The sequence below is a fragment of the Sinocyclocheilus rhinocerous genome, unplaced genomic scaffold (assembly GCF_001515625.1).
Source record: "Sinocyclocheilus rhinocerous isolate Xijiao unplaced genomic scaffold, SAMN03320098_v1.1 scaffold1812, whole genome shotgun sequence".
NCBI classification, from domain to species: domain Eukaryota; kingdom Metazoa; phylum Chordata; class Actinopteri; order Cypriniformes; family Cyprinidae; genus Sinocyclocheilus; species Sinocyclocheilus rhinocerous.
This window is the reverse complement of record NW_015670626.1, coordinates 532,484-553,389: the sequence shown is the minus strand read 5'-3', so window position 1 is coordinate 553,389 and position 20,906 is coordinate 532,484. Positions and strand designations below refer to the sequence as shown.

The 20,906-nt window shown below is 33.8% G+C and overlaps 2 protein-coding genes across 2 annotated transcripts in view; both read right to left on the bottom strand.

Moving 5' to 3' along the window:
• Positions 1 to 14,402, bottom strand: part of LOC107734312 (piezo-type mechanosensitive ion channel component 2-like) — a 46,580-nt gene extending 32,178 nt beyond the window's left edge. Inside the window, exons 1-11 of the mRNA XM_016546245.1 lie at positions 14,385 to 14,402; positions 13,277 to 13,425; positions 13,024 to 13,197; positions 11,640 to 11,839; positions 6,975 to 7,135; positions 5,616 to 5,792; positions 5,418 to 5,540; positions 3,957 to 4,157; positions 3,327 to 3,531; positions 2,357 to 2,458; positions 2,100 to 2,265 (exon numbers count right to left, since the gene is read on the bottom strand). Of these exons, the coding sequence (XP_016401731.1) occupies positions 2,100 to 2,265; positions 2,357 to 2,458; positions 3,327 to 3,531; positions 3,957 to 4,157; positions 5,418 to 5,540; positions 5,616 to 5,792; positions 6,975 to 7,135; positions 11,640 to 11,839; positions 13,024 to 13,197; positions 13,277 to 13,401 (1,634 nt within the window). The 5' untranslated portion in view covers positions 13,402 to 13,425; positions 14,385 to 14,402. The remainder of the gene's footprint in view (positions 1 to 2,099; positions 2,266 to 2,356; positions 2,459 to 3,326; positions 3,532 to 3,956; positions 4,158 to 5,417; positions 5,541 to 5,615; positions 5,793 to 6,974; positions 7,136 to 11,639; positions 11,840 to 13,023; positions 13,198 to 13,276; positions 13,426 to 14,384) is intronic.
• A 1,030-nt stretch (positions 14,403 to 15,432) lies between these two features.
• The window catches only part of LOC107734323 (piezo-type mechanosensitive ion channel component 2-like), a 112,109-nt gene continuing 106,635 nt past the window's right edge, over positions 15,433 to 20,906 (bottom strand). The window contains exons 9-14 of the mRNA XM_016546260.1: positions 19,762 to 19,896; positions 18,833 to 18,868; positions 18,623 to 18,740; positions 16,688 to 16,842; positions 16,353 to 16,583; positions 15,433 to 15,640 (exon numbers count right to left, since the gene is read on the bottom strand). Of these exons, the coding sequence (XP_016401746.1) occupies positions 15,485 to 15,640; positions 16,353 to 16,583; positions 16,688 to 16,842; positions 18,623 to 18,740; positions 18,833 to 18,868; positions 19,762 to 19,896 (831 nt within the window). The 3' untranslated portion in view covers positions 15,433 to 15,484. The remainder of the gene's footprint in view (positions 15,641 to 16,352; positions 16,584 to 16,687; positions 16,843 to 18,622; positions 18,741 to 18,832; positions 18,869 to 19,761; positions 19,897 to 20,906) is intronic.

Below are 20,906 nucleotides of genomic sequence, written 5' to 3'. Positions count from 1 at the left end.
CTCACATAGAAAACAGTTATTTGAAATTGTAATAATATTTCTAAATGTTACTGTTTTTACTGTATTTTTAATCAAATAAATGCAGCCTACATGAGCAGAAAAGACTTTCAAACACATAAAAAATCGTATTGATCCCAAACCTTTGAATGGTAGTATATGTATCATTATTAGTATTCACATATATTTACTATCATTTTGATCTAGTCAGACTGTTACGAGAGGAAAATATTGTCTTTGTCATAAAGTTCAAGAACACTGACTGTAAATAATGCAGTGATATGATGATATTTGCTAGGAAAGGCCGTTATGAGACATTTTTGCTAATAACGTTCAACCCCAAACCTTTCTGCATCAAAAGACACCATTTCCTCAGAATTAACCCGTAACACATTAGCAGGTTATTTAGATTTACTGGAATCTACAACTTTAGTAATAAGTATAATGACAAAGAAGTGGAAAAACTGACCGCACAAGTCTAATATATGATCAGAGCAGCAGACAGGCGTCATTAAAATCTCCGAATTCCTTCATCACCATCATCATTTCTAATTGTTTGGACTGGCTGAAGCTGGAGAATCACTATGGTTTTTCTACAGCTGATGAATGACATGCTCAAAGATAAATGAGCCTGATCTAGAAACACTATTCATCGTCTCGTTTTTCTCTACCGTAATAAGCAGAGGAAGCTCAGCTGATCCCGAGACCACAAACTAAGATTGCAGGCTTGAAACATTAGCAATGTAATTACGACTGAAGTGTTTTCTGGGTCAGACAGAGAGAGCAATCAGAGAATAACAGCGTTTTTCTTTGAACTGTTAGTCTGTATCAGCGGTGCTCAACCTTTCTGATTTGAAGCCCCTTCACTGTCCAACACAACATTTGAAAACACCACCATATAGGCTAAGATGTTTTCTCCGGTGTTTATGATAATTATGTAATTCTGCTGCTTGGTTTCAAACTGTTTTTTATTAACAGAAACTGTGAGTGTTGAAATAACCACTGGTCTATGTGATGCTGAGGGGAAAACAACAGGAATACAGATCATTCATGCTATTTCTGTTTTAAAATGGACCTTCAAAAGAAGTATTTCAAATGAACAAAGAGTGACATGAATGGGTCGATATAAAAATTCGCGAAATAATAATCGCAATAAGCTTTATGCTTTGTTACTTTTAATATGAAACAAAGTCTCAGCTTCCAAATTCTGCCAATTTTATCACCAAATTCAAACAATAAATGTGGTTTAAATGTGAGGTGACAGATCGCTGTAGCCTCACATGAACTGATCATCTCTTCCTCTTTACTACTAATTATAGCACCAAAATAAACATGAATGAACATCACACAGTGTTAAAAAATACAGTCTCATGTAACTGACCAATCAGTGTTTCAACTGCATGTCACATAACATCACATTTACCTCAGAAAAGACATTCAATGTCCAAAAAAAAACAACCTCTAGATAGAAGCGTGTTGACAAATATGTGCACTATATAGCATATTCATTATAATTACACTTAACCTGTTGTGTTCATTATTTAATGCATGTTTGAATAAATCTATCATAAAAACAAGTTATTTCAGCCACCATTTAAATGTGCATATTTCAACAAATAATTGGAGTAGAAGCCTAACTCTGCTATTAAAAAGTTGACATAAAAAGTGCCTTATGAGCAACTTAAATGTTTGTACATCTTTGAGTGTTGATTATTAAATCTGTTTGATTAATTAACTGATTATTAAATAAAATTACATGTTTCAGGTTTGGTTTCAGTTTTTGGCTAAATGAAAACTTTAAAAAAATAACAAAAAAATTAAATAGCAATTTAATTAATTCAGTCATTTATTAATTTATTTATACTAATTCTATTAATTTTGAAAAAAAAAAATGTTGCAATAATATTAATACAGTTATACAAGAAAACTACTTTAAGTTAAAAAAGGTCATTTTTGATTTTGGTTATGGTTTTCAGCCAAGTGCATCCAGAATTTTAATTTCCGTTTTGGCCCAGAATTTTCATTTTGGTGCATCACTAATACTAAATATGCATATGGAAATAAATTTCTTCTAGTCAGTGCTGTTTGTGTCAGATGTTTACCTGCAGTGGATGAAGTCGGGCACAGGGTTGTGCTGGCTGAAGCTGGCGGCATCCAGGTCTCGACAGATCTCCACATTATCACCCGCCAACAGCTGCACGGCTGCCACATTCTCCTCCTCAAACACACGGCCCTGAATCGATGCGCACAGCAGCAACATGAAGTCATCTGCAGAGAGAGAGAGAAAAGATCGGGCAACGTGATGAGAGAGCGTTAAAGCAGAGCTGGGGAGCGTTAACACAGATTCAACATTACTCACAGAGGAGGAAGAGGGAGTTGGGTTTGGTGTGGAAGTCTGGGAAGTAAAGCCACTTGATGACGTTTGAGTCCATGCTGGAAGACGGCCGTCTCCACGGATAGTCTGAACCAAAGGAGAGATATTGGTGAAATTCAGAAAAACAGTCAAGGGCTGTCTTGAAGACAACCAAGAGTGGAATTGCCGTTTTCTTAAAGGAATAGTTCGTCCAAAAATTTGAAATTACCTGAAAATCTACTCATCCTCAGGTCATCCCAGATGTAGATGAGTTTGTTTCTTCATCAGGTTTGGAGAAATGTAGCATTGCATCAGTGTCTCAGCAATGGATGCTCTGCAGTGAACGGGTGCCGTCAGAATGAGAGTCCAAACAGCTGATAAAAACATCACAATAATCCACAAGTAATTCACACCACTCCAGTCCATCAGTTAACATCTGGAGAAGACAAAAGCTGAAACAAATAAGATGTTTTTAACTAAATTATGAGTCCATAATCCATATAACTCTTCCTCCAGTGAAAAAGTGCATCTGCTGTTGTCTCTCACATCAAAATCCAGCCACATATTTGTTTAGAGCTGTTTAAACGCTGCTTGATCTGTGCAGATTTCTCTCCTGATTCACACCAGAACACCTTTTCACTGGAGGAACAGTTATTATGGATTATATGGACTTTTAGTTAAAAGCGTCTTAATGCTGGATTTGTTTCAGCTTTTGTCTTCTCCAGATGTTAACTGATGGACTGGAGTGCTGTGGATTACTTGTGGATTATTGTGATGTTTTTATCAGCTGTTTGGACTCTCATTCTGACGGCACCCATTCACTGCAGAGCATCCATTGCTGAGACACTGATGCAATGCTACATTTCTCCAAATCTGATGAAGAAACAAACTAATCTACATCTGGGATGACTTGAGGATGAGCGCATTTTCATTATTGTGTGAACTGTCTCTTTAAGCAGACACCTGTGTGACTCACCTGTGCAGGCCGCAGGAGGGATGCCGATGCACATCAGGTACTGGAAGGCTAACATGCAGGCCAGAAAGAAGCAATACTTGGACCAGACGCGGGCGATGGCTTTTCTCCTGCTCTGATACATCACCACAATCAGACCGAACGCGTGCAGCATGGCATAGAAATCCATCCGCTGGCCGATCACATTCACCGCTAACAGAAAACAGGTCTGGAGGAGCAACATTCAGCCACGGGTTTCAAATTAGGACAATAATGGGTGCATTTGATAGCATCACTATACACAAATTAAAATTCAATATCCATCACGTAACCCAGATCCATTACCGTATCACTCTATTGTGGTTTATCTGTCTCAACAGTGTGTTAGCAATCTGAGCTTCAGATGATAATCTATTAGAGACCGTCTCACAATTAGAGTTTAACAGAGACTCACATAGAAAACAGCTGTTTGAATTTGCAATAATATTTCATAATTTTTACTGTATTTTTGATCAAATAAATGGAAAGCAGAAGAGACTTCCTTAAAAAACATCATTAACGAAACTCATACTTTTGAATGGTAGTGTATATATTTCTAAAGTGTTTTTGAAAAATCACATACCCTGCCTTTAACAGACATAAAGCTGATATTACCTCAAGACCAAATTTGTAGAAGAAGTAGTTGATGAAATATTTGGCGCAGTTGACGATGCCGTCGTCCAGATGCTGGCGTGTGATGTTGTGAAAGACGGTTCTCGTGACCGGAGGGCTGAGGTTGTTCTTCATCCAGTAGAAATCCTGGTGACGGTAAATGGTCACTTCAAACGCCAAGAGAGCCAGCATCAGTAAGTTATTCTGTGTGCGGAAAATACACAAATAAAGGGATAAGGACAATATTGAGGTGTATGCAGGGTCCGAAATTAACAGCCACAAGAGACAAATGCAAGCATAAATCGGCATAATGTACATTTGCCCATGTTGCCAGTGGCTGCTAACTTTATTAGGAGCTGCTGGATAAAATCTTGATTAAATGTTATTTAGAGAACGATACTCCGACCCTTACGGTACAGTCACTTTAGCTAAATTCTGGTGAAATCTTGCAGGCAAAAAAGGTAAATGATCTATTGTCAATAGTTTAGTAATGTATGAAGCACAGCTCACACAGAAATTATTTTCCAACCGAGCAGCTTTTATAGTTATTACAGTAAAAATTAAAACTAAAACCACAATAATAATAATAACAAATAAAATAAACCTTAACTGAATAAAATAAAATATAACAACCTTTTATTTTAGCTAGTTGCAAAGCAACATTTCACATTTTAATTAAGTCTGCCTTGATGTACTAAAATAAGTAAAACTAAAACTGAAATAAAAATGAATAAAAACTATACAGACATATATATTTTTTTTAACTAAAACTAAAATGAAAATGGGTAATAATAAAATAAAAAAGCTGCTTCAAAATATTAACAAAACCTATAATTGTATATGAACCCTCATGTAAAATTCATGATCGCATGGATCAGCGCTATTGTAGTATCACTGATATACTATTATAGTTTTTTATTAATTTAATATTTTATTCATAATGTTTCTGTTTTAATTTGAATTTTAAAGTGTTATAATTTTTTTAGTAGCTTTTTCATAAATACATGTCTATATTGTTTTTATTATGTTTTATTTCAGTTTCAGTTTTAGTTATTTTAGTACATCAAGTTAAACAATTAAAATGAGAAATGTTGCCTTGGCAACTAGCTGTATATATATATAAACTAACTATATTATATCAGTAGCTTTTATTTTATGTCAATTAAAAAAAATTTTGTTTCAATGGTTTTTATTCTTGTTTCAAATTCAAATTTTAGTTTTAGTTAACTATAATAATTTTGGTGGCATCACGTGGAATTATTACAAGCCACCAAAATGGTCTTATTTACATTTTTGTGTGTAGTTTTACTGAAAATAATCATAAAAAAGTCTAAATAATCCCACTGTCCTAGGGATAGAATATATTCTGATTAATAATAAAAGCAACATCAATGAGAATATTTTCTCCGATCACCCAGCACTGTCAGATCACTGTGTTTAGACGCTGAGCACGTGTGTTCGTACCCTCAGATTCTCCAGCAGCGGAGAGAACTTCCTGAAGCCGATCCAGTTAGCCGGATCCACCGGGCCACTGTAGAGCAGAGATCTGGCCATGTCTGAGCGCTGAGCGTCCGTGTAGTTCTCCGGCTGGAGGAGAGAAGCACAGACTCGGTCAGAACCAGAGCGTCTGTGTGTGTCCCGAGTGAGCGAGTGAGGACTCACCATACTGCAGCTCCTGGAGTACGAGGACGGGTTGATGGAGGTCAGCTGGTACAGCATCTTACAGACCACGATGACGCAGGTCCAGACGGTGCAGACGCTAGACGCCAGCGGTCTGAACTGACTGAAGGGCAGAGCGAAGGCCCAGCTCACCAGGAACACGTAGTTAAACAGAGACACCTGACAGAGACACAGACATGTGGATGAGGAGCATGCAAACCAGCTGATCTGAGATGCTCTAGCGGCTTGAACAATGTGGTCATCTAGGTTTTCACATTTGTGACCCTGGAGCACAAAAGCAGTCTTAAGTCGCTGGGAATACATTGTATGGGTCAAAATTATTGATTTTTTTAATGCTAAAAATCATTAGGATATTAAGTAAAGATCATGTTCCATGAAGATATTTTGTAAATTCCCTACCGTAATGTATAAATCTCAATTTTGAAAAATTGACCCTTATGACTGGTTTTGTGCTCCAGCGTCACATTTTTGGAAATGTTTAGAGAGAGAAAAGTGTTAAAAAATAAACTAAAATTGATAAATAAAAATAAAGAAATAAAAAATAAGATAAAATTGATTAAAATTAAAGCATTATTAGATTCAAACAAAAATAAATAATAAATCAATCAATCAAATAATAAATAATAAATGAGTAAATAAATAAAAAGCAACTGAAAACAAACAAACAGAAGCTAAATAACTGAAGCTAAATATTTTCTAAATACTATTTTAGACACATTTATAATTTTTCACAGTAAAAAATGGTCTTTAAATAAGAAACAATATACAGTAGATGCCATTTAAATTTCAGTGGCAGCGTTATTTTACTATCATTGAGATACTATTATAATTTTTTTTTTAATATTTTGAATTAGATTTTTTATTTTTTACATTTTCTGCTTTCATGTTAATTTTAATTAAAGTTTTAGTAAATGTATTGTGTGTTTTGTCATTTTTAGTAGTTTATATATATATATATATATATATATATATATGTCTAGTGTTTATTAATTTTATTTCAGTTTTAGTTTTAGTTAATTTAGTACATCAAGTTAAACTAAATGGAAATGAGAAATGGCGCCTTGAAAACTAGCTGAAATACAGTAAGTTAAAGATTTTTTATATCATGTTTTATCTCAAATAACATTTAATATATTTCAAGTAATGAAAATGTTTTTTATGGTTTTTGTTTTAGTTAACTATAATAACTTGCTTGAGGATGATTATTTGTGGGTCTGTGGCGTTTAAAAGCCTGAAAAACGCTGCCTGTAGTCCATGTACAGTAGGTCAGGTGAGCACACAGAGCGCTCTGCTTTAGCTGGCCTGTCCATGAGCGATCACGAAGCTGTGATTGTTCCTCACCTCTCTGACTGAGAGCCAGATGATGTAGGACGAGACGATCTTGATGATGTGAAGCTCCAGCAGCCACCAGATGAAGAGCTGCAGCTTCTGAACGTACTCCAGGAACTTCAGGAACAGCACCGTCAGACGCTCCACCACCAGATGCCACTTATTCTTCAGCTCTTCACACGAGAACAACACATGCATCACTCACAAACACTTACCAAGACAATGCCATAAGAGTTCTGGAAGTTCTTTAACTGGACATTAAATATTCAGGAATGACTCTAACTCAGATTAAGATTCAAAAGTGCTACTCTGAAGAACACATCAGTGCTGTTTTTAAAGGGGTCATAAGATGCCCATTTTCCACAAGTTGATATGATTCTTTAGGGTCTTAATGAAACGTCTGTAACATAGTTTGGTTAAAATTTCTCAATGGTAGTGTAAAAAACACCTTTTTTACCCTGTCAAAAACAGCTCTTTCCAGCTCAAGCCGTTTTGTAGCATTTTCCTTTAAATGTTAATGAGCTCTGCTGACCCCGCCCCTTTCTTCTGAGCTGCTCTCAGAGAGACTGTTTACTTTAGCCGCATCGTGAAACTTGCTAATTAGCACATTATTAGGAAAGGCGATTTGCAAAGATTCATTACAAAGACCTTATACTCGCTTCTTCTGTAGGTGAAACTGGATCACGAATGATTTGCGCGAATATAGACGCATTTATGTAGATCGGGGGCGCATTCCCTTCAGAAACAAACATAATCCACTGCGCCTTCAGCGGCTCAGATGCCGGGAGTAAACGACAAATCCAACAACAAAACACCTCAATAGCTTAGGAGTCATTCTTGTCTACATCTGCTCCGGCGTATTTTTTACAGTAAAATTCCAGCAACCACAGCTGCCGTTTTTTTTACCGTAAATTTTACGGAATTTTTTTACAGGGTAGATTAAAAAAAAAACACTGGGTGGATTTTTATCATTATAGGGTGGTTGTGTACACACACTGCCAACACACATTTCAGTTCAAACAACTTGTAAAAGTGCATGTAGCATCCTATGACCCCTTTAACTAAAACTATTTGTATTATTTTCGTTAACTGAAATAAAATAAAATACACATAAATATTAGATGAAAAACAAAAAGTGCATAACAAAATTACTGAAACTTAAGCTAACATTAAAATCAAAACTGAAAATATAAAAATAAAAGCTTATTCAAAATATTAATAAATATTATATTAGTCTTGAAATAATACTAAAATAACTTAATAATGCAAACAAAAAGAGGCTCCGCAACCTGAAAATGATGCACCTATATTGTTAAAAAATCTGTTAAAAATAAATTTAATAATCTCATTTAATAATCCAAACAAAAAGAAACTATGCAATCTGAAAAAGATGCACCTGTATTAATAGTAAGTTAAAATAAGTTAAAACCTGAACAAAATTAGAAATGCTGCCTTGACAACAAATTGAAATAAAATAAGTTGAAGTTGAAGTACTAAAATTACTAAACATCTATGCTGAATATAACAAAAAAAGACAAAAAAGCACATAAAATGACAATATTTTTAATAAAATTAAAATGAAAACAAAAGAATAAAATAAAAGCTAATTCAAATTAATAAATAATAATAGTACAGAAATAATACTAAAACAGTTTAATAATCTGAACAAAAATAAGCTCCACAACCTGAAAAAGATGCACCTATATTGTTAAAAATAAGTTAAAACTTGAACGAAATTAGAAATGTTGCCTTGGTAAGTAACTGAAATAAAGTCAGTTTAAGTTGAATACTAAAATAATGCTAACACTTTACAATAAGGTGCCATTAGTTAATAAAAAAAGACAAAAAAGCACATAAAATGACAAAATTTTTAATAAAATTAAAATGAAAACAAAAGAATAAAATAAAAGCTAATTCAAATTAATAAATAATAATAGTACAGAAATAATACTAAAACAGTTTAATAATCTGAACAAAAATAAGCTCCACAACCTGAAAAAGATGCACCTATATTGTTAAAAATAAGTTAAAACTTGAACGAAATTAGAAATGTTGCCTTGGTAAGTAACTGAAATAAAGTCAGTTTAAGTTGAATACTAAAACACTTTACAATAAGGTGCCATTAGTTAATGTTAATATATTAACTAACATGAACAAACAATGAACAATACATTTATTACAGTATTTGTTAATCTTTGTTAATGTGAGTTAATGAAAATACAGTCGTTCATTATTAGTTCATGTTAACTCACAGTGCATTAACTAATGTTAACAAGCACAGCTTTTGATTTTAATAATGCATTAGTAAATGTTGAAATTAACATTAACTAAGATTAATAAATGCTGTAGAAGTATTGGTCATGCTTAGTTCATGTTAACTAAATAAAATGAAATAAAAACATTATAAAGCTAAATAGAATATAAAAACTTTACAAAAATGACTAAAATTACTAAAACTGAAAATGAAAGCTAACTCAAAATCTTAATAAATATTAAACTAGTACTGAAATAATGCTAAAATAACACTGGTCTGACAGTAACACACATGTGCAGAAAACACATCAGCTGATTCTGTGCAGAGCAACACTTACAGAGCCGTTTGTCAACATTACGACGCTCACACAGCCGATAATGCGTAAAATATCTCAAATCTCAAAACAGTCATAAAACACAGCCACCCTCCGATGAATCACAGCGACATGTTTATGAAATACATAAAGCAACAGTTTAGGAAAGCAAAGTTTGACTCGCAGCTGTTCTGTGGTGCGCAATAAATACGGTGTAAAACTCACTTAATAACGCTAACAAGAAGCTACACAACCTGTACTGTTACAAATAGTTAATAAGCCCTCAAATCTCTATCTCAGAGAAACGCTTGGAAATCAAATGCACTGAAGACTTTAAAGGTGACATATTATGCCCCTTTTTACAATATGTAATATAAGTCTCTGATGTCCCCAGAATGTGTCTGTGAAGTTGCAGCACAAAATACTCCACAGATAATTTATTATATCATTTTGAAAATGCCTATTTTGAGTGGAAGCAGAAACATCTGAGGCTGGGACTGTAAATAGTGTTCTGTGCTCGTCTGTGCAGCCAACCACTGAACAGTTAGCATGTTTTGCTCAAACTTTCATCATAGCATTAGAGCTAGTACACTGTTGTCGCTTGCGAAACACAATGACGGCGCCGTGGGTGGAAACTTACAGATTAAGGGGCGGTAATATTATAATGAGATCCCTTTGCCACGTCACCAAGGGAGCGAAATCAGACGCGCTCGTTTTCTCAGACGCTTGCAGAAAAAGGCTTCCCAAAACAAAGTTACTGGGTTAATCTTTTTCACGTTTCCTTGGTTGGCAGATGCACCGGAGACCTGATTATAGCACTTAAAACCTGGAAAAGTCAGATTTTCATGATATGACACCTTTAACAGTTTAGAGGCGTTTACACATGAAACAAGTCTAGACGCTTTTATTCTGGTCTCCAGCGGGCCAATAAAAGCCTCTTCCAGTTGTATCGCTCCAATATGAATTCAGATTTGTATAGAGCGTCTCATTCAAAGCAGGATATAAAAAATTGATTTGGTCTTGTAATTTAATTTATTATGCTTGAATGATGCTTCTAATTCAGATGATAGCATCTGCAAGGATATGATCCGGTTTTATTGCATTACTCTTGAATGAATATGAATGGGAACAAAACAGTGTTTATTTTCTTATTTTAAATGTACTTTGATTTCCAACCTTCTGTCTTAGTTTACATCTGAGCAGAGATGAAATATGACACATTGGATTTCTGTTTGATGGAGAGAGAGAGAAAAAACACCTTTATTTACTACAGACTAATTTATTATTTTTTTCTCAAATTATATGTATGCTTTGTTCAACCCTTAAATTTTGAAAACAATATATATTTTTCCTAAAGAAACAAACAATCAAACAAACAAAAATATTATTATAAATAATTATATAAATTAATAACTATTTTCTTTAGACAAAATGTTGCTAAATGAAGGTCAATATCATATTTTTTGACTTTTTACAAAGTAATTTCACCATAAACAACATGTAAATTTAATAATAATAATAATGTCTGATTTGTTACAACCAAAGTTATTCTCTTTTTTTTTGTCAAATTTATAAATTTTTTCAAACTTTTTTGATTTAATATTAATCAACCATTTTTATTTTCCTAAAGACATACATTCATACAAAGTAGGGATATTATTTATTATAAAGGCAATGTTTACATAAGCCAAAATGTTATGTAGTACAAATTAACAAAAACAAAAGCACAATTAGCTATAATTTTCATTTAATATAAAACTAAAAACATTTCGTTAGTCACCGTTTAATTCAGTTTGCTTGCTACAAACAGACAACCTTGAAATTATTTATTGTGATGCCTTTTTTTATTTTTATATGCATCATATTTTCTGTTGTGTAAATAAAAAAATAAAAAAAGCAGAAATGAATGAATAAAATAATTTCTGCAGTCGGTAAAGCTTTTCAACAATCTCAATCGAAATAACTATTTTATATCAAAATTGTTTCTTTTAATTCTTTCTATGGCAAGCATTATTTGCTTTTAGAGAAACTCAACAAAACCGGTTTATGATTTTCAATTAGAGCAACATAAAAGTGTAATTTAAGAACGTTACGGTGGTTTCAGATCTACCTGAACCCCGGTCCGGCTCAGGATCTGCTGTCATCGAGCAGCTGAAGTGTGGCTCAGAGATCTCCTCTTCCTCCCTCTGTTTAACATCATCCTCCTCTTCCTCCAGATCTACTCTCTCCTCAGTCTCCTCCTCGTTTATGGAGTCCAGCGAAGGTTTGATCATGGAAATATCCACCAGACTGCCATCCAGATGAACGAGCCTGACAACGAAAGAAACTCTCACTCATGATGAGACAGCTCACTCATTCTACCAATTAAAAACTGAATGGAAAAATCTAAAGTATTAAACATTAACCAGTGTTGAGTTAAAGATCTATATTTTAACGTCCCTCTGACTTTCTCATGTTTTCTGGTTTTACAGCACTGAATCACATACTTCATTTGCATTTGGTTTCCCACTAATAAAAAACAAACAAAAAAAACAGATCTCTTCAAACTCATCTATAATAATTAATACATTATATTATCATAATTTTGTTACAATTTTTACAATATTTAAATTACTTATGTTTTTATTTTATCAGCATTAACAACAACATCTATAACAATAATAATAATAATAACAATAATAATAATAATAAAACTTAAAAAAATCTTTCAGAAATGATGCTTTGGGAACGAACTGAAATAAAATAATTTCAAGTTAAAGTACTTGCATTTCTCAAATTTAAAGTGAAAAAAAAAGCTAAATAAAATATAAAGAAAAATGTCAAAAATATTTAAAAAATGACAAAAAAGCATATAATAAAATTACTAAAACTAAAAAAAAAAAACTAATCCAAAATATTAATAAATATTATAATAGCAGAGAAATAGTATTAAAATAACTTTTATTATTTTACTTCCGCTCCACAACCTGAAAAAGATGCACCTGTATTGTTAAAGATATGTTTAAAATAAAGTAGCTCATTTAATAATGCAAACAAAAAGACACTATACAACCTGAAAAAGATGCACTTGTGTTATGCACCTAGTTATGATTATATTCCCATTAATAATAACAACAAAATATTAATAACAACTATTAATAACTAACAACCATTATTATTATTATTATTATTGAAGAATGGGATCAAAATTGAGCCTTTTGGTCATCAGATGATCCCAAGCATGCCGGTGCCAGGATTATTTAATTTTCTCCAAGGAAATCCTGTCCGAAAACCTGATGGAGTCTCAAACTTGGGAGAAGATTTTTTTTTTTTTCATAAAAAAATGACCCCTAACATAAAGCTTCCAGCTTCGCAGGAATGCCTTATAAACAACACTGTTCATTTCCTGGAGTCAGAGTCTAGAACTCTGTTTTTGGAAAAGGCTGTCAGGTCACAAGCTCTTAAGAGACCGTGCGGTGCATCCTGAAGTGTGCTTTAAACAACCGCCGCTGTACCTGGAGATAGTGCTCTTCTGTTTGTCAGCCACAGATTTGATGTCGGTGAGCTCGAGGAAGCGCTCGTGGAAATAGTGCAGATGCAGAATGCACACCAGCAGGAACGAGGTGGGAATGAAGATCCGCGTGAACAGAGCAGGAACCGAGAACTTCTCCAGACCCAGATCTTCCAGCCTGCACAGAAGAGGAGCTCACCTATCACACCGCAACACCTGTCATACTGTACATAAGTAGAGTCGTCTCAAATGCATACTTCTCTCTGCTCATGCCAGTCATGTTGGACCACACGCTTATAGAGGACTCAAACTGGAACGTGTAGACCAGGATGAGCACCAGCATGGTGTAAACCACCACGGACATCCAGAAATACTTCAGCATCCAGCGCCACCTCTCATAGTGCAGCTGGAACAGAGTCGCACAACACATCAGCGGACTGTAGACAGACATCTGACAAACACAACAGTAGATGAACGGGGCGAACTACGGAAGCCCATTCCATCGCAGAATAAGGCAAATGCAACTTTTTATCTCAAGATTCCGACTTACTTTCTCGTTATTCTGAGACTGAATGTCTTCATAAACATTTTTACGGTATCTCACAATTCTGACTTTTTTCCCAGATTTCTGAATTCACATCTTGCATTTTTTTTTCCGCCTCAGAATAAAAAATTAAAAGGTTTTTTGCTTTTTCTTGCAATTGCAAGTTTATATCTTGTTATATATGTCGCAATTCAAGCTTTTATTCCCTCGCAGTTCTGAGTTTATATCTCTCAATTGTTTTCTCACAATTATTTTGTCTGATATAAAGTCTAATATAAACGTTCTCACAATTCTGCCTTTTTTGCAATGCAATTTTTTGCATGTTTATATCTCACAATTATGACTTTTCTTCTCAGAACTGTGTTTATAACTCTCAATTATGCATTTATATATTGCAATAATTTTTTTTTTGCTTTAGAACTGCAAGAAAAAAGTCTGAATTTCCTTTGTTATCCTGTGGCATAAACAAACAAAATAAATAAATGAAAATATACAAAAATAAAACAAACAAATGGATAACAAACAAACAAAAACAAATGACTGATAAACCACAAAACAAAGAAAATAAAACAACAGACGGATAATAAACAAATGACAAACAACCACAAAAAAGATGAGATACAAACCAAAAACAAACAAACAGATGATAAACAAACCAAATGACAGTACACAAAGCACAGAGACACACAAACTGCACATTAATTATTGTCTAATAATTTCCTTACTATCAACAGCACATAAACGTATGTTATTTGTTAAAATTGAAGCGATATCAAGAGGCTGTTGTCAGAGTTATCAGAGCTACAGAGCACAACACAAACCTGATAAAGTGCCACGCAAAAGAGCACACACACACACATACACACACAGACACACACGCACACGCACAGATAAACACACACACGCACACACTCGCACACACACACACACACACACACACATTCATAAATGCACAATCTAGGGCTGTCAAAACACATTCTGTGGATAATATCACCGTAGTTTTAGTTAACTCAACCTTAAGTCTGCACCAAGTTCCCAGGTGAAAAGGTTTAGCGCATCAAAATGTTTACCAATATAGCTGATAGAAATGCTGATTATACATTTGTTTTTTGTTTTTGGGGGGGTTGTTTGACTTTACTAGTTCTAAAAAAAAAACATTCAAGATGCTCTAAAAGATTCAAGAGTTTTTACAGAAGTTACAGTAAATACACAAATGAAATGTTTCGAACGGCATCTGTCTCTGAAAACAATTCAGCACTGATCGATTTGATGTTATTGATATTTTCAAAGCTGTTATTGCCATTTTCAATGTGCTGCTCTCATTTCTAACTGGTAACCTCTTGAAAATCTGAAAATGGAATATTTGAAAAAAATTATATCAAATTTTTAGATATAATAAATTATATTTCGCAATATTAAATTGTTTGTGAAATGTGTCAGCAGTAAGCTGGCCAAATGTAATTCATTACTCTCTATTTGAGGATATCTGTGATGCGAAAGATTAAATATTTGCAATATACACACTATTTTTATGGAAACAGCTTTTGCAATACACCAAAACTTATGTGACAATGCACACTATTTTATCTGTGAGATGTCAACTGGATGGAAACAGCAAATTTCGCAACCTTTTGCATGCATTCTAACTTTGCAAAAGGGAAAAATTGAATTGAAACCGAACCAGATACTAGTTTTCATTAATAGCTTGAATTGTTTTTTATTTTTCCATTTTCTTTTTAGTTTTAGTTAAAAGTTTTAGTAATTTTGTTGTCATTTTTATATATCTATAATGTTTTTTATTCATTTTTATTTCAGTTTTAGTTATTTTAGAATCAAGTTAAAATAAATGAAAATGCAAATGTTGCCTAGCTGAAATAAAACAAGTTTAAATTCTCTGATTTGATGTTTTTTATGGTCTTAGTTACATCGGTAAAGGAGTTGTTTCTGTACAGGTGGACTGACCGATTGTGTGTCCCTCCACTTTGACGTCAGACAGCTGTGTTTCATCCGTCTGTCGCTCTCTCCTCTCAGTCAGAAACTGCCTCAACAGCAGCCAGAAACTGAGGAGACACAAAGTCTGCACAAACACACACAAACACACTGTACATTATTCAAGCCAAACAATTCATTCACAAGAGGATGTGTGTGTGATCAGTGCCTAAAACTGCCTTAATCAGGGTCAAACCCCTGTGGAGCAGTTCTTCAGTGATTTTAGCAGCAAATACATATCGTAAAATACACTAATCTTCAATAAATAATCAACTGTTCTATTACCAATCATCACAATAAACTACTCTTCCAACAGGTATTGCACTGTGTCCTAATCAATCACAATCAATCACAGTGTGGCTCATCCAATCAGATTATTAAATGGGAAAGATCTTTTTTATAAGTTATTTAAACACATTAATATATAGACAACAGGGCTGGGTGATGTGGCCAAAAATATTATCACTTTTTTATTTATTTTTTTTTAGCTTTAATGGGGAAGGATATTTATTTTCCCCTAAATTCTGTGTTTTCCTTTTACATAAGTACATTTTAGTATACAATAGTAATATACTTCTGTCATAATTTCTTCAAGTTAAACCAGTCTTTTATTTTGACGGGTTGTCGTGAAGGTCTTTCAGTTTTACTTTCAGTTTCAGCGAGTATTCGGCGGTATTTCTTTATTTCTGCTGTGTGATTACTCCATATCGACTAAAAATGTCCCGAGCTTATCATTTTATCACAATATGATATCGTTTATCGCCCAGCTCTAGTAGACACATATAAACACACGGCCTCACTTTAGATCCCAGCTCCCGGAAAGGCACTTCTTTCTTCAGGAAGAGCCCAGGAACCGGCTGCAGCGACTCGAAGCTCCAGATGTACTGCAGGATGATGAGCAAGTTCCCATAAAACACCATGAACGGAGAGGTGATCATGGAGTATTTCCTCCGGTCCCTCACCATCCACAGAATACAGGACCAGATGAGGAAGACGAAGGTCAGCCAGCTCACGTACGTGATGCTCCAAGCCTGGACGGACCGTCAGGAGAAGAAAAGATAACCAATGGTCTTTAAATGATTGTCCTTTGCACTGAACCGGCTGCTGAAAGCAAGGACAGTGAAGCAGGACTCACCATCATGGCGATGAGAGCACAGATGTAGCTCTGCTTCATGATGAACCTGAAGGCCTTGACCGCCGCGTTCACACGAACAACACCGAACGGCCGGGGAACCTCGGGAAGCTCAACATACGTCGAGTCAATCTTGTAAACGCCGCAGTCGATTTTCTCTGAAAAAGAAGCGTGTATTTTAGGGTGGGATTCTGTGAATCATCTAATATCTCAGCCCTCGAGCATGAATGGAGGCTTTACACGTGTCTATCTGGAACATTCAGACTGAATTTCCAAGAACTGAAAAAACAAACTTCCTGAAATGTATGGGGAATATCTAGGGAACGGGGGTGTGAATGGGAATAATGTGAGACTGTGCACTGTGTTTGGTAGAAAAACTAATAATAACAAGTAATAAACAAGTCATTTGCACCTAAATCTTAATCAGTAGTTTAATCTTGTTTTCCAGTAAATATATGAAAACATGAATATGAATATACACTACCGGTTAAAAGTTTGGGATCAGAATGATTTTTAATGTTTTTTACAGGAGTCTCTTCTGCTCATCAAGGCTGCATTTATTTGATCAAAAATACAGGAAAAAATGTAATATTGTGAAATATTTAAAAAGAAGAGCATTTATTTCAAATAGAAATCTTTTCTAACAATATACACTACAGTTCAAAAGTTTGGGGTCAGTACATTTTTATTCTTTCTTTTTTTGAATGAAATTAAAACTTTTATTCAGCGAGGATGTGTTACATTTATAAGAAGTGATAGTAAAGATTTATATTGTTAGAAAATATTTATATTTTTAATAAATGCTGTTCTTTTGAACTTTTTATTCATCAAAGAATCCTGAAAAAATATTGCAGTTTCCAAAAAAAATATTTGGCAGCACAACTGTTGATAATTCTAATAATAAATCAGCATATTAGAATGATTTCTGAAGATCATGTGACACTTTATACTGGAGTAATGATGCTGCTGGAAATTCAGCTTTGCATCACAGAAATAAATTATATTTTAAAGGATATTAAAATAGAAACCATTATTTTATATTGTAATAACATTTTGCAAGATTACAGTTTTTTTCTGTATTTTTGATCAAATAAATGCAGCCTTGATGAGCAGAAGGATTTCTGAAGGATAATGTGACACTTTATACTGGAGTAATGATGCTGCTGGAAATTCAGCTTTGCATCATAGAAATAAATTATATTTGATAGGATATTAAAATAGAAACCATTATTTTATATTGTAATAACATTTAGCAAGATTACTGTTTTTTTCTGTATTTTTGATCAAATAAATGCAGCCTTGATGAGCAGAAGACACTTCTAAGTCTTACTGATCCCAAACTTTTGAACGGCAGTGTATATACATATATATATATACATACATACTAATTTTGTCTTGTTTTCCAGTAAATATATCTAAATGTCCCTAAACCAGATAGACTTCACAAGCAAAACTGTGCAAGATACTGTTTAAAACAATCACAAAACAAGTTACAAGTTTAGTTATATAGAGATACAATATATTAATATGATTATAATATATAGATTATATAATATAAACTTAGAATGATTCTATATTCATGTAGAAAATTAATAATACAAATAATAATCATAATCGCAATAATATATATATATATACACACACACACACACACAGAAATGTCTTTGCAATTATATGCCATTTTGCATCTGATGCAAATTTTATTATTTATTTTTTTTATTATTACTTTTTTTTTTTTTTATCTTGGATCAACACTGCTTATTATGAAAATGAGTTTTTGCAAGTTATTGAACCGACTTGTATTTGGAATATCATAAAGGCAAATGATTTAGCTTTTAAAAGTCTGTCAGCAAATAAGACTTTTCTTTCTTTCTCTTGTTCTTGAAACCATTGAGCTGAACTGTTTTGGACTGCAGCACATCTGTTCAGTTCACTTACGCGCATCAGACTCGGCTCTGTAATGAGGGGTAGAGTAGAGCTCCACAGACCTCGGCCCGTTCTCCTGAGCGACTGACGTGAAGTCCAGCGAGGCTCCGTTTGACGTCACGATCAACACCTGAGACAGAGTACAGTCACAGTATTCACACTGCTTTCGCTTCTGACTTCATCTGTGATGCTCACTAATGAAAGCTGATCTGAAACACAGACCTCGGGTGTGCTATGGCCATCTCGTGTGGTGAGCAGCTGAAAATGATGCAAAAGAACAACTCAGGACGACTCTTTCTCCATAAATCACATCTCCAAAACAAGTCAGAGAAAATATATAAGTGGTAAGTGCATGTTTGCTACACAAACAATCATTTTTAATGCTTAAATGGAGGAAGATTGTATTAGTCTAAGTGATTATAAAAGAATGATAGTGATGCACAGAAATAAAAATTCTGGGCCAAAATCAAAACTGAAAATTCAGAATGCACTTGGCCGAAAACTGAAACATACTTTTTAAAATTTATATATAAAAAAAAAATTATATATATATATATATATTAGTATAATAACATGTATTAATATTATTGCAATATCAAAAATCAATACAAAAATTTATATTTTCATTTCGCTAAAAACTGAAACCAAAAACAAATTGCATTTAATAATAAATTAATGAATCAAATGTATTTCATAATCAACAAGTTGTACAAACATTTAAATTGCACATAAGACTGTTTTGAAAACTTTTTAATAATAGAATCATGTTATTAAACATAATCTAATTTGTTGTTGAAATATAAACATCTAAACGGTGGCCTTATATATATATTTTTTTATTTTTTACATTTTTATATTTATATTTTTTAATCTATATTTTATATCCGTATCTAATCTATACCTTGTTTTCATGACATATTTATTCAAAAGACAACATATTAAGTAAAAATATCATGAATATGTAATACAGTGTTTTTTTTTTCTAGCTGACTAACGAGTTTATGGATATTGAATGGCTTTCCTAAGGTAAATGTGATGTTATGTGACGTTATTTTAATACAACTGAAAATTGCTGAATATTTTTGGTTCCTGAAATGTTGGTGCATCACTAAAGAGTGAAAGGGAGCTCTGGAAATGTTCAAGACTCCTACGTGTCTCTCATCTGTGCGATAATGAGCCATTCTCCACAGCTGTCTCTTCTTCTCTGCGGTGTAAACGACATTATCGCTTTCAGGAGATTCTGGTTCCTCTCGTCCCTCGGTCTCTCCCTCCTTCTCTTTGACCTGCTGATGAACCACGATCACACATACATCCCATCATATTCAGCATCTTAGAGTTTAATACGGCATACAAAATATTCCTTAAACCCTCATGTTGTGTTCTGGTCATCTGGACCCAAAAAAATGCTAGTTAATATAAATAAAACTCACTGACTTTGCTCACACAGTGTAGAACAGAAATCCCCCCCCGCCCCAAAAAGTATAGTTTTTACACTTTTTGGGATTTTTTCCTTCCTTGTTACACTCGTGGTGTTCCCGGTCAAAAATCATAGGCTTAGAAAAAAAATTGCTTGTAAATCTCTTATTATACTATATTATTACCAAGTATTAGATTCAATCATTTATCAGCGTGTATTCTTTGAATCAGCACAGGTTTTGTGTTTCTTTTTGGAGCTGACTGATCGCAGGCCTCGTTGATCTGAGCTCATGCATATGTTAAATGCATATGAAAACATGATTTGTGGATAATGTTGGCAATATTCACTCAAAAACTGAGGTTTAAGCTCAGATGAATGAGGCCTAGGATCAAAATGAAACACAAAAGCTGTGCTCATTCAAAGAAAACAAAAAGATTGAATCGAAGATTTGCTGATAAAACTGCATAATGAGCGATTTACATGCAAGTTTTAAAGATCAGTCATTTTTGACCAAGAATCAGCACAAAACAAGGGTTAAATATGAAGAGTTTGGTTCCAAAACTTGATAAACGCCATTTAAAAAAAAAAAAGAGTTTCCGCCAAAATCAGTATTGTATCTGGTCGGTATTGAAAAGTCCATTTTTAATTTTACACAAAATGTGATATCCGCCGAGTTAGTCTGTCATGTTTCCTTTCTTTCCAAACTGCGACAAACGCCAGTCTCCCTTCTCTGCAGAATGCGATATATCCGCTCAACCAATCACAGCGTACCATTCCATGCACTGTAAACAGGAACAACCAATCACAGCGCACCATTCCACGCACTCTAGACAGTAACAACCAATCACAGCGCACCATTCCACGCACTCTAGACAGTAA